The sequence below is a fragment of the Portunus trituberculatus genome, chromosome 49 (genome assembly GCF_017591435.1).
Source record: "Portunus trituberculatus isolate SZX2019 chromosome 49, ASM1759143v1, whole genome shotgun sequence".
Taxonomy (NCBI): domain Eukaryota; kingdom Metazoa; phylum Arthropoda; class Malacostraca; order Decapoda; family Portunidae; genus Portunus; species Portunus trituberculatus.
Window position 1 is genome coordinate 11,945,360 of NC_059303.1, and position 14,224 is coordinate 11,959,583.

The 14,224-nt window shown below is 44.9% G+C and overlaps 1 protein-coding gene across 6 annotated transcripts in view; it reads right to left on the reverse strand.

Annotated features, from left to right (window-relative positions):
* Positions 1-714: 714 nt before the first annotated feature.
* The window catches only part of LOC123499156 (homeobox protein abdominal-B-like), a 237,806-nt gene continuing 224,296 nt past the window's right edge, over positions 715-14,224 (reverse strand). For all 6 annotated transcript variants that reach the window (XM_045246839.1, XM_045246837.1, XM_045246838.1 and 3 more), the window contains one exon: positions 715-2,022. In XM_045246839.1, the coding sequence (XP_045102774.1) occupies positions 1,667-2,022 (356 nt within the window). In that variant the 3' untranslated portion in view covers positions 715-1,666. The remainder of the gene's footprint in view (positions 2,023-14,224) is intronic.

Below are 14,224 nucleotides of genomic sequence, written 5' to 3' on the forward strand. Positions count from 1 at the left end.
TGTTTTTTCACTTTATTTCCAGTCACACAAGCACATCTTGTCTCCTCGTCTCTCTGTGTGTGTGTGTGTGTGTGTGTGTGTGTGTGTGTGTGTGTGTGTGTGTGTGTGTGTGTGTGTGTGTGTGTGTGTGTGTGTGTGTGTGTGTGTGTGTGTGTGTGTGTGTGTGTGTGTGTGTGTGTGTGTGTGTGTGTATGTATGTATGTATGTATGTATGTACACTACACTGTATGTATGTGTTTGTCACTATGTCTCTCTCTCTCTCTCTCTCTCTCTCTCTCTCTCTCTCTCTCTCTCTCTCTCTCTCTCTCTCTCTCTCTCTCTCTCTCTCTCTCTCTCTCTCTCTCTCTCTCTCTCTCTCTCTCTCTCTCTCTCTCTCTCTCTCTCTCTCTCTCTCTCACACACACACACACACACACACACACACACACACACACACACACACACACACACACACACACACACACACACACACACGGATGCGTCTAATTCCTAAAATAAAAGACATTAACCATTTTTTTGTTGTGTCGCGTTCCCGAACAAAACATAACAGAGTAACAACGTAATAAGATACAGATAAAGCTGCCCTGTTCGCTATCGACAGAGGAACGCTGCTGCGGCTCGGCGCCTTAACACCTTCACGATAAACTCTGATACACTGAGGAAGGAGAAGAAGAAGAGAGAAAAAAATATGGAACATGAAGCACAATACCTACAGCGTACGAAATGGAATTTATTTACATTTATTACACCTCACGTTAAATAGTAATGTACAAAGGGGCGTAACTGGGAGGGGGGAACAGGTTGGTTAGGGACGACAAGAGGGACGAGCTTAGCATTGTTCCTTCACTGCATTCATTGATGACTCGTCCCTCGTTCACCGGTATGTCTCCACGTGTTGTCCTTCGCCTCACCTCCAGGAGTCTGTTTTCACTTCACTAGGAACATCACTTAGGGTCGGAGGCCACGTGGCTGCCTCCCATTCCTCGATTACACTCCAAGAGAAGGGTCGTGTTGGCTAGCAGTGTGGTGGGGTGGAAGGGTGAAGGGAACGGGTTAGGATGTCACTGAGAGGTGAGGGAGTTAGTCGGAATCGGTGCTCTTTAAAATGAAGAACAAGTCTCTGTCTTGTGTAGGATAGAGTATGGAAGTTTTCATCTTATTTTTTCTCCTGTCCAGACAACCGCCAGCCTGACTGAGTAACTCTCGCCATTTCGGACGGCGAGGAAGTTGCGCTTTACCTGACCATCTTCACTGAAGGTTGCACTGCAGCAAACCACGGCGCCCTGCAGGAGGTTATAACGAGCTGCACCAAGTTAAAGTGCACTGCAGGAGGCTGCGAAGCGCTGCAGCCGGTCATCGCCAGCTGCACCAAACCACAACTTACTGCAAGAGCTCATAGACCACAACTGCAGCTCACTGCGCAACGAAGCAGAACACAGCGCAGTGCAGAAGGTTACACAACACCTCAGAAGGTCATGGTGCACTGCAGCAGGTCATGGTGCACTTCAGCAGGTCACGGCAGATTCCAGGTTAAGTCCCTCGCCCCTGTGTAGTGGAGGGTGTCACGCCGGCACTCCCCCAAGGAGGTGGGAAGTGCAGGGTGGGCGTGTGGTAGTGGCGGGGCGGAGGACAGGCTGGCGGCTGTGTGACAGGCGCTCTGCACTGGTCAAGGCTTTATGGTGTTCGGAGTCTGGGGAGTGTTGGGGTGGTGCCCGGGAGTGCCTCCACCAGAGGAGGGTGTGCCGCCGCCGTTCGCTGCTGCTGCTGCTGCTGCTGCCTCCTGTGCAGCCTGTCTTTGGCTATTTTTCTTGTTCTTCATTCGACGATTCTGGAACCATATTTTGACCTGTCGTTCTGTAAGATTGAGGTTACGCGCCAATTCCCAGCGCTTCTGTTTGGACACGTAGGCGTTGTAGAGAAATTCCTTCTCCAGCTCCAGAGTTTGGAACTTGGAGTACGGCTTCCGCTTCTTCCTCACCGTCATAGTGCCCGTCCATTCCTGTGGGATGGTGCCCAGCGCTCCTGAAAGACAAAATTAAGAGTGTCAGCTGCAGATCAAGATTCGTAAGTAAGGTGAATAGAGTTTCCATCAAGGAAACTCAATCATTTCGTTCCACAACTCTGTATACTGTTAACAGTGATCGTCTGGCGGCCAACACACGCCCTCTAGCCAGGATTATGTAATTCAATCTCCACTGAGTTTTGCCTTCCGTGACGGATGTTTAGAAAATATGTGACACAACTCTCAACACTGTGAGGCAGGCCCCACCAGTGACACCATTACCACCCCTCCCTTCCTCTCCCCGTCCCGGCAGCATCAATATTGGCTCCACTATAACCCCAACACTGCAGTCGGAGCTCAACTCTGCCACAAAGTTATGAAGTGGACGTAGGTCTCTCATGACAATTTATAAACATTTCAAACTCGAACAGTGAAGTTGAGTTTTCTCATTTCGTATTGCTTATCTATTAAGAAGTCCATTTGCACACTTAATAAGATAACATCCCTCGAAAACTCCTTAGAAGATGATGAAGGTTGGAATAAGAGAGAACAGATGATTTAGTGAATTGATGAACAATGTTTTTGTAAATGAAATTAGACATGCTCTGCACTACTGTTGTTGCAACACAAGCTCATCACAACATAGGAAACAGCTTTCACAACCACTTAATCACCATGCACAAGAGAACGCAGGGAAGAAAAGTAAAATGACTCCATTCACAACATAAACACTCAGCAGGAGACGCCTCAGCTGCCCACGCCCCCTCCCAGCACTCCCTCCTGACTCAGTACCCGCCGACTGCGCCTTCCTCAGTCCGCACAACGTATTGATCTTCGCCCAGATAGAAGAGCATCGTTTTGGAAGATGAAAAGAAATAGAGACGGAACGATAATCGACTTCAATAAAGCTACAAGGAAAAGAAGGAAACTTTATCCAGCGGGGTGCCGTTTACCGTAGTGGTGCCAGACGCCATCCCGCCTTAACTCCACTTCTAACCCAAGAAATCTACATATTTTTACAGAGAATCATCGCAACTTGGACCGTTACTGTTGGCAAAGTTCGTAAACAAAATAGAAATGGGGAAAAATTACACCAAAGTTTCCCCTTCGTCTCCTGCATTGGTTAGTCTAGGAAGGTTTTGTCGTTGGTAACACTGAGCGAGGCCACCCGAGCGTCTGACCCAGTGTTTGGTCTGGCGGGAGACTTGCAGCGTTGCCAATACCGAAAGCCTCGCAGACTCCGCCGGCCAACGCCTTATTGATTGGCAACGTCTCCTGGGACAATCGAAGGCACATATTATATCGACTAATTTCTACTAACGCTCTGTAAAAAGTATGCATTGAGACGCCGTAACGTGAAGTGTTTTGCCGTGCTTTCTTCCGCCTGAGATTTTAGTATAGTCACTGGTAACAGCACTAGATTATATGCTCTCTCTCTCTCTCTCTCTCTCTCTCTCTCTCTCTCTCTCTCTCTCTCTCTCTCTCTCTCTCTCTCTCTCTCTCTCTCTCTCTCTCTTACAATATCATCAGGACACTAATGCAGACTGATACGTTCCCTCTCCTTCACCCACGAGAGGCTGAACCGAGTTGGTCTGGCGAAGCGAATCACAGACAGACACCTTAAAGACACCCGGTGGCTCTTGCATTAGAAAAGCATCCCATTCCGCCATCTCTTCCTCTCGGTGGGTCCCTTTCCTCTAACGCACGTCGCGCCGCCTGCTCCATCCTCTTCAAGGTGACGGTCAGCGAGGGGAGGGAACAGGCCCCGAGGGGAAAGCAAGAAGCCTTCCAAGCCAAAAATGAGGGGAAATTGTGGGAAATATTGGTATCAGGGTGGAAGAATGAAATACAAGGGAGCATATCAAGAGATCGATGTGATATATTCAGCATAATTCAAGACAGAAAACGAAAGGAAGAAAAGCGTAAGGAAAAATAAGGGAAATGTAAAAAATAGTGATAATGTCGGGTAATGAAAAGACAGGGGAAGTGTAAGCAGAAAATTAACTAGTTCTGAATATAATGGAAGATCTAAAGATAAAAAAAAAAGGAACAAGTGGAGTTGAATAAAAAGGAATAATGTTTTCATTAACAGAGAGGAGACAAAAAAAAAAAAAGAAAAACATCAACAGAAATAAAAAAAAAAACAGTGTCCAGTTGGTCTGACGCTCAGCAACACAAAAGAAGGAAGGCAATCTAACCAAATCGAGTCATCAACAGTGCCATGATCACCAACCCCGTCAACCTCACCACCTGCAGCGTTACCAGACCAGTGATAAAAATACCCCGTCTCTTCCTTTCATCTAAACAGTGCCACCAAGTCCCTGCCTCAGTAGTACCTTCAGCAGAAAGACGGACCTCACTGTTGCGAAGCGGAACACTTTTCTTTCTAGCCTGAATGATTTACAGCTGACAGATGACCATGGCAATGAAACTAACTTTTAATGTTTTTTATATGAGTTGTTCTGGCTCAGGACACCCCCACCCCCGCCAAAAGAAAAGCGAAAAAAAAGGAGTCACTTATGTGCTAGTGTAAATTTACTGAATACTGAATGTCGCTAATTCATTTTACACATTTAAGTTTCCATCATCATCATCATCATCATCATCATTCAACCATTTATGCATTAAACAAAACCAAAAATCATAATAGCATAAAAGAAGAATGGAGTTGAGTGTGAAAGAAACAAAGAAACTGCAGCACATGAAGAATGGGAGTGTGGTGGGAAGGGAAAGGAAGACCAAGGCGGGGAGTGATGGGGGAGATGAATGAGGGCGGTGGCTGGCTGGTAAGGGAGGGAGGGGGCGTCTGTGCCTCGTAGGTGCGGCTTGTTGACAATTGATATATGTGGCACTTAGTCTCTCTCTCTCTCTCTCTCTCTCTCTCTCTCTCTCTCTCTCTCTCTCTCTCTCTCTCTCTCTCTCTCTCTCATGTAAATATTTGTCTCGTTAATCACTGTGGTATCTCGTTTCGTTTCTTGTCGTCAGTATGAATCCTTTCCTGGGTCTGGCCTTGCTACACGCCGTTACCTGTCTGTGTAGCATTTTGTGAAGAGAAGGAAAGCCAGTGCAGGTGTGTTTTGATGCACTACAGGTGTGTGAACCTTGACAGTGCAGGTGTGAATGCAAAAAAAGGAAAAAAGAAAGGAAAACACATATACTGTATCTATATATATACGAAAACAATGGCAATGGAAACCTCAATGTGTGGTTTTGTTTGAAGAGAGTAAGTTTTATTTTATTTTTCTAGTTCTAAACAATGTGAACGGATGAACGTCTTTTCTCGTTTTTATAATTGGTTAAAATGTTGAAGGGAATGTTACAAAGATGCTCATTGGAAAGCACCAACAATAAGGTGAAGAACAAAACAAACTACAAGTGGCTTACTCTACATCACTTTCCATACACACAAACTTGGCCTGCGGGTGCTTGTTGCGGTGCTTACAGCTCGGGTGCTGCCGCAAAGGGACGGTGGATGCACTTTCCCCAGCAGTTCCTCGGGGATGCCTCAAGGCTGCTCGTACAGGGACGTTGGCACCCAGTATGGAAAACCGCACGCTCGTTTCCGCCGTACCGCCAACACGGTGCGTGTGAGAGCCAAGCAGGCGGACGGCGGCTGCAAATATTCCTTGATTGCGAAGCTCATAGATGCGACAGAGCCTCCCGTGTCACTCTTCCTTGTCTTTTTCATTTTTCCATTATTTCTGTTTTTTTTTTTTTTTTTTTTTTTGTCTGTCTGTCTTCAGTCTTGTGTTTCTTTCTTTTCTTTTTTTTTCTCTCGGGTGTTATTGAGAGGAAGAAAGACTTGGGTGGGATTGAAAGAAGTCCATGATAGTCTGAGGGAATCCACTGGTCTCCCTCCCCCCCCACGTTCGTCTACGTTAGCGGCGCCTGAGTGAAACTAATCGAGAGTTCGGAAGAAATATCCATTTTTTGGTATCCCGGTGTGGCCTGGCATCAACTGAGTACGTGAAGGAATTTGAACTTTAGAGAGAAATACGGAGAAAAATCCTCATTCTCGTCTTCTTTCCCATCCATTCCCTTCCTTCCCTCCCCTCCCTCGCCCGGAGACAGTGAGTTCTCCCAACGATCATATACAGAAATTGACACACTGGCTCCTCCCCATTTAGGCCATCGGGTCCAGGAGTAGCGACGCCGCTCTCTGGGAATCACTCGCTGGTGAGGGGACGAGAAGGGGACGAAGAGCCACACGAGTTGGGAGAAATTGAGAGTGAGAGACTGAGACAGGGAGGGAGGAAGGCAGGAGTGAGAGCTGGTGGACGGGAAATAGGGATGTAGGAGATGAGGACAAATTCTCAGTAAATGAAAAAAGAAGAAAAGTTGGAAATAAAACGTAGATACAATCAAGACAAAATATATAAGAAAAATAATAAGACTGGGTCTACTTGAGATAAGAGAAGGGAAGAAGAAGGATATTGTAAATGAGAGAGAGAGAGAGAGAGAGAGAGAGAGAGAGAGAGAGAGAGAGAGAGAGAGAGAGAGAGAGTATCTTTTGTCATTGCATGTTAGCACATTTGCGTGACAAAAAGAAACGCAAGCTTGCAAAAAAATGTCTCCCCTTGCTATCCCTCCATGAGAGAGAGAGAGAGAGAGAGAGAGAGAGAGAGAGAGAGAGAGAGAGAGAGCAAAAGAGATGACAGTGAAAAGCTAGAAATGAAGTGAAGCCCAGAGAACAGGAGCCGAGGGAGTGTAATCAGAGACGGACAGTCAACTAACGACGCGTGTGAGCCGGAGAGCCTCGGGGGAGAAAGCCTTTATTGGGAGGAAATTTGTTGAATACCTGATGGTGCGTTGCCTCGGGTGGCGGGGAAGTGCTGCATTTAGTCCCGAGCCCCGTCTGGTTTACGAGACTTGACACTTGGAGGCTCGCGGGAGAGAGGACTTGCACGCGACATAATCAAAGGACTCGAGGAAGTTTCCACATTTCCCTTTGGCCTTTATTCGCCTCCTGCGCTGCACGGCTGATCAGGAGTAGCACTTCCTCTCTGAATTGACTTAATATCCTGCCGTCACTTGGTCTGTTTCGTTCATTCGTGTTGTTCGAGGGTGGTTATTAAGTGTACCGAGGTATTTAGAGCTTGAGAGCCGTGATGTTGTATGTGTTTGCATTTTTTCACATGGGCAATTGGTAAATGGTGAATGTATGTTTGTATTTAAATGAATGGGGTGATTTACTAGGCAATTGTGGTCTTTTTGGGCGATTAGATAAGATATAAATGTTTTTCCTTATAAGAAACACAAATTAGAGAGAGAGAGAGAGAGAGAGAGAGAGAGAGAGAGAGAGAGAGAGAGAGAGAGAGAGGGAGGGAGAGGATTATTGACATGTACACAGGAAGAGTCGCAATATAAACCGGAGTGGAGAGCATACGTGCATGAAACCCTTCCTTTCAGAACACGTGGTCTATTCAGATGACACACGTAACACTTGCGAAACACGCACACGTTCTATCCCTTGACACACACACACACACACACACACACACACACACACGCACGCACGCACGCACGCACACACACACACACACACACACACACACACACACACACACACACACACACACACACAACGATATGCAGGTTTTATCCTCTTTAATTAGGCAAAACAAGATGTACGTATGTCTTTTCTTTGTTTTTTTTTTTCCTTTCCTTCCAATAATACTCTGTGTGTAATGCCATCGCGGTCCAGGAGAAAGCAGACGCCCTCGCCACGTAAGTCACTTCATGCCTTGGTTATACACGTTTGGGTCACGGTGATGGTGGTAATGACTAATTATGGTAGATGAAAATTGAAACACTCTCTCTCTCTCTCTCTCTCTCTCTCTCTCTCTCTCTCTCTCTCTCTCTCTCTCTCTCTCTCTCTCTCTCTCTCTCTCTCTCTCTCTCTCTCTCTCTCTCTCAGGTAATGGACAGAAACGAATGTCACTGTAAAGAGAATTTCAACGAAAACTTTCAGCTTCATGAGTCTCCAGTGAGGTGGAACTTAATGATTATGGCGGATATGTAGGTAGCCTGACATATATAAAAGTAAAATAAAAAAGAGTGCCTCGGTCAAAGTCTGCTCCACACTAAGTTGAAAATTAGAGGAGAGGAACGTGAGTAAAAGAAAGAGAGAGCGAGCGTTTGTAACAAGCGATGCGTCATTTGTAGTCTGAGAGAGAATTCACCAGCAGGAGACAAGTATGCAAATGTATTAATATCGGCACGTTCTGGGAAATGCAAATAATTTAATATCGTGACCTGGCAACCTTCCCGTCCTCCTTATACCCCTCATCCCGCCCCTCATATCCGACGCAGTGCAAGTCTCGGCGTCGTGCCTCTTACGACCTTATAAGGAAGAGAGCGAGGCAATATCAGGAGTCCCGTGGAGAACACAGTGCAGGGAGGGGCGGCGGCAACAGGGTTCAAGGGTTTTCTGCATTTTTTTCTGCAGTTCTTTAAATGAAATGAGACCGCGAGACAAGAAAATTTTCCTCAACTGGAATTTTGTGCCTTTGTTTTTCATTTATTGTTTATATATTTCATTTTATCTTTCTGATTAATTATTGCTAATTTGTGATGAAAAATACCCTAGAAATATCGTCGCATTTCTGAGATAAGTATGATATAATGCTAGGAAAGGAACAAAAGGGACCGAATATCTGCAGAGAGAGAGAGAGAGAGAATATTTTGTCGACTCAGAGAAATGAAAGAACTGACCGGGTGCCTGTGCGAGCGAGGCAACCTAAGTGAAGCTCCGAAGCCACAAACGCCACGCTTCATCGCTCATATGTCAGACTTGGGGGAAGGGAGGCGGGAGAGAATGGGCGGCTGGAGAGTAGGGACTTAAGATGGAGGGGAGAGAGAGAGTCGGAGAAGAAGGAAAAGAGAAAGGGTGTGGATTACAGCTGAGTTTAATGAAGCTTCCAGTCTGGAGTCTCCTCTCATTTTTCTCTCCTTTTTTTCTTTCTTTTCTTTCTTTCTTTTGAGTACGAAATAATTGTGTGCTTGTGTTTCGTCTTCATTTATTTTGCTTCATTGTTTTCTTGATTTATTGTTCCTAGAAATTGTATGTGCATTGTATGTATTTTGTTTTGCTCTCTCTCTCTCTCTCTCTCTCTCTCTCTCTCTCTCTCTCTCTCTCTCTCTCTCTCTCTCTCTCTCTCTCTCTCTCTCTCTCTCTCTCTCTCTCTCTCTCTCTCTCTCTCTCTCTCTCTCTTTCGCATCCACCCTATGCATTATTCATACTATTCCTCTCACACACACACACACACACACACACACACACACACACACACACACACACACACACACACACACACACACACACACACACACCAGACTATTACGTAAAAATAAAGTCACCACATTCAGAACACTTTTCCCGCAATGCATGTACAGTACCACACTAAACGCTAGCCTACAATTACTAACCCATTGACCTATCACTCTCCTGCAAAGCCTTGTCAGTAGAGAGGCGGACATCAGCAGCTGTGTCGACTAGTGATCCTCGCATATGAATCAGGCTTCGCGTCAAACAACTCACTCGTGTACTGTCACCTCGCCAAGCTTCACCACACGAACGCAACAGTGTTGGAGAGAGAGAGAGAGAGAGAGAGAGAGAGAGAGCCGCATCGCCCACCCAGCTCACGCAGTGCCATAAAGAGTGACGGGCGACTGTCGGCTGTTATCAATAACCTATGGCCTCGTGTGGCGCCTCTTTGTTACCTGGCCGAGTTGTCACGCAGGGCCGCCTCCTCCTGCACCGAGGGGCCACTAAGGGGATTGCCTAACGACGCTGCTGGTTACCTTGTACTTCCTCTCATTACCGTAAAGAAAAATACTAATAGTTTATCCATAGATAGTTCTCGTTTATCTTCAACTGTCGTAATATTGAGACGGAAGAAATTACAGCTGGATTTGTCTATTTTCATTGTGTCTATTTTTTTCCACTTCATTTATAAGAAAATCATTCATGTCTCTCATCATAATCCTTATAATATTCACTCTTATCCTCTCCTTTGCACTTTTCTTATGTTGAAAAGATAATTTACGGAGGATTTTATGTCTTCTATTTATTTTTCTCGTCCTTGAGTTGCTTTCTATTTATTAAGCATCATGTTTTAAAAGGAAGACAAAGGAGAAGTCCCTGGTATTTCTCTATGAGTGATGATGTTTGGAGGCTGCGCGGAGTGTCGGCAGTCCTCGGGGGCCTCTGCTTTAGTAATCAGAGGCAGATCAAGGAGGAGAGGGAGAGATCTTGTAAAGTCTCCCCTCTCCACTTCCATCTTCCTTACAGCTTCCCTCTCATTCCCTCAATCCTCATCTCTCTCTCTCTCTCTCTCTCTCTCTCTCTCTCTCTCTCTATTCTTCGCTCCCCTCTTCCTTTCTCGTCTATTCTTCCTTCCCCTCTTCCTTTCCCCTTCCCTCTCGTCAGTTATTGGATTACATCATATTGGTGCTGTTTTTTTTTGGGGGGGGGTCATCTTTTATACGTCCTTTTGTTATTCGTTTGGATTTACGTTTATTCCCTTTTGTTATTTACTTTTTTTTTGTTCCGTTGTTGTTTAGTGTTTCTTTTTTTTAAGATGGCATCCTGTTTTGTTTTGTATTTTGTTATTTTCTATTCTTTCCATTGAAGTGATCGTATATTCATTGCTGTCATAACGCCAAAACACACACACACACACACACACACACACACACACACACACACACACACACACACACACACACACCTCACCATACACGCCCCTAGGGAGCTTCTCGTCCATATGGAAGTTGTTGCAATCTTCGTTGAGTATAAGCGAGAAGAGCGCCCCTCCCTCCTACTCTCCCTCCTTCCCTCCCTTTGCTCCCTCACTTCCCTCTGATCGCTGGATACAGTTGTTCCTTGCTCCGTTTCATCTCTCGGCACTGTCCTTCCTTATTTTATCTCCAGCGCAATTTATTTTACGAATTGCAACGTATTTCAGCGGTAAAGTACATCTGGTTTACTGAGAAATGAAAGACTAAACTATATACGCCGAAAAAAGCACCTCGTCTTTGTGGAAATGCGGAACATACCGAAATTAGAAATAAGCCTAAATTTACCAGCATTATTTTATCCATTATTAACAGTATTCAGTGTTAACAGTACAGTGTAAATCGCCCCATTACCTCAACAGAGCAGAGTGACGCCTTCCACTCGGCTGGTTCCTGGCTGGCACCGACCTCCTTAAAGCCACCGCCACAGAAAAGAGCGAATGTCTCTCCCCACCTTGTAGCTGCTCTAATTCTTTCACCCACCACGGGGGAAGGAGGCGAGGACAGCAACGTGCGGCTCTTCCCACGTCTAAGATTAGCATCGACTTCTGTCTCTTTTTTCTTTCTTACTCGTCTTTCTCTTTTTTTTTCTCCCTCGCTTGCATGTTCCCAAGAGATACACTAAGCTCAGGAATTTGCACCGAGTTATCATGCTCCTCGGTTTGCTGTTTCGTCTCTCAGCTCTTGGTTCTTTCTCATCTTTCTTCTCTTCCTCATTCCCTTTGTCCTCGTCCTCTTCCTCCTTGTTTATGTTTTGGTCATGTCATGTTATCGCATTTTCTTCCTTGGTGTTTTGGTGTAAATGCTTCTTGTTGCGACATTTGGCACTATCTCTACACTAACTTGTAGTACAGTAGCTCTCCCTTCCTCCTCCTCCTCCTCCTCCTCCTCCTCCTCCTCCTCCTCCTCCTCCTCCTCCTCCTCCTTGTAGCGTTTCCTACCCTTTCACTTCTTCACCATCACTTACAATTCTCTCTCTCTCTCTCTCTCTCTCTCTCTCTCTCTCTCTCTCTCTCTCTCTCTCTCTCTCTCTCTCTCTCTCTCTGAAAATTAAATAAGTTTTGTTTCAATTCACTGTGTTCGCTTTTTCATTCATTCGCTTTTTCCCCTTGTGGATTTCTTCTCTCAGCCACAATGTCGCCCAGTAATTACAGGAGTCATAATTCTTTTCTCTTTAGAAGCAAATATTTTCTCCATTCCTTTCCTTCTCTTGTCTGTTTTTTTTTTTTTTCTTCTTGCATCGCCAGGAATTATTATCTTACCGTCTATGTTTTCATCACTGCTCCTCCTCACTACCACATTCACAATACACTACCACTAGCATCTACTACTACTACTACTACTACTACTACTACTATTACCGCTCCTCACCGCTACCCTCTCCACCACCACCATCACCGCCTCAACCCTCGCGGCTCTCAAATCGTCCCGCCGCGTCCCACCACCGCACCACCCCCAGGCGTCCGCGGTTTCCCCTCCCTCTCGCTTCTCCCGCGGCCAGCCTGGGTGAAAGGGAGGGAAGGAGGGAGCCAGGGAGAGAGAGACGGAGGCTCACGCGACCAAAACCACCCTCCCAAGTGCATTCCAACGCCATCTATTGGGGGAGGAACGAGTTGGCTCCTTCACTCTCTACTGCCTCAGGGAAGCCTATACTGTTGATTCATAGCTCACCCAAAATGAACACTGTATCTTTTTTCTTAATGTTTACGTATTTTAATGATCTCTGAATGAAAGTCGTAGGCGCCATCATATTCTATTGTATGTTCCTTCATTTTAATCATTACGTGTCTCAAAATACACCTTTTTCTCTGTATCTCAGTGGTATTACTACATAGAGGCTCTTATGAGAATGAAATGATTAAAGTTGTGGCATTTCTTTTGTTTGTTTTGTGCGAGTGTCCGTAGTTTGTCTTTTTCTCTGGTTTAGAAAAGTTGATTGGTTTGTCCTCTGTAGGGAGTGAGTTCGGGAGTCAGTGAGACGACGATGGTGTCTTGCTAATTTTGAAACACAAGTTGGGTTTTACGTTTTCTTTTGAGTTTTTCGTATCTTTTACAATGATACCAGTGATGATGATGATTATAACAATGAAAGTAATAATAATGATAATAATGATAATAATGCTGATGATAATAATAATAATGATAATAATAATAATAATGATAATATTTTTTTGATGATTATGGTAAAGAGAGTTTCATAGCAATAATACTAAATAATACTGAATATTAAAAGCTAGTGACAACCTCTCTCTCTCTCTCTCTCTCTCTCTCTCTCTCTCTCTCTCTCTCTCTCTCTCTCTCTCTCTCTCTCTCTCTCTCTCTCTCTCTCTCTCTCATCCGTATGTTCTTTCCCAGCAGCGGCAGATTCCCATCCCCGCTCTCCTCACTCCTCCCCTCACCCCTTATTCCTCCCCTTCACTCTAGTCACCCTTCATATCCTCCCCTTCTCACCCCTTTCATTCTCCTTCCCGTTCTTTTTCTTCCCTTTCCTTTTCACTCCTCTACTTCCTCTCTCTCCCTCCCTCCCTCCTTTCCTCTCTCTCTCTCTCTCTCCCCTCCTTCCTCTCTCCCCTTCATCTTGCCAACTAGTGATCCGCTTCTTTTTACTTTCTTTCTTTCTCTTTCTATCTTTCCGTCTTCTTTTCTGTGTTTGTTTATGTTGTCTTTATGTCTCGTCGTGTATTTGTTTTCGTTTTTTTGTTTATGTTTGTCTGTTTGTGTATCTGTATGTGTGTTTGTATGTATATGTATGTATGTGGGTAGTATCTCTCTCTCTCTCTCTCTCTCTCTCTCTCTCTCTCTCTCTCTCTCTCTCTCTCTCTCTCTCTCTCTCTCTCTCTCTCTCTCTCTCACTATCTCCTATTTGCTCTCCTCCCTCCACCAATTTCACAACTTTTTTTTCCCCTTTCCCTTTTTCCCCCTTTCCGCCATTGTCTCGTCCCAATGGTCTAGTCTTTTCCCTTCGCAATTTTCCTGGCGTCCCCCCTCCCTCAAGCCCTTTCCCTGTTGGTTTATTTTGTTTATGGTTCCCTCTGTTTGCTCCTCTCCTTTGATATCTCTGCCTCCGTTGCGCTTCTGTGTTTGCATTTTATTTTGTGTGTGTGTGTGTGTGTGTGTGTGTGTGTGTGTGTGTGTGTGTGTGTGTGTGTGTGTGTGTGTGTGCCTCCCAAATGCCAACTTCTGCAGCTTGACTTTTCTTTTTTCTTTTTTCTTTTCTTTTTTCTTTTTGCTATTTTGCCTTTTTGTTTTATTTTTTATTTTTTATTTTATTTATTTTTTTTTTTGTGATGGTCGTGTACTGGTTATTTGTTTGTTCGTTTGTTCTTTTCTGTTTTTTTTTTTTAGGGGTTTTCTTTGTATTTTTTGCTTTCTTTGTTTCTTTCTTTCTTTATTAGTTTTTCCTGATAAATCTATTTTTTTTCT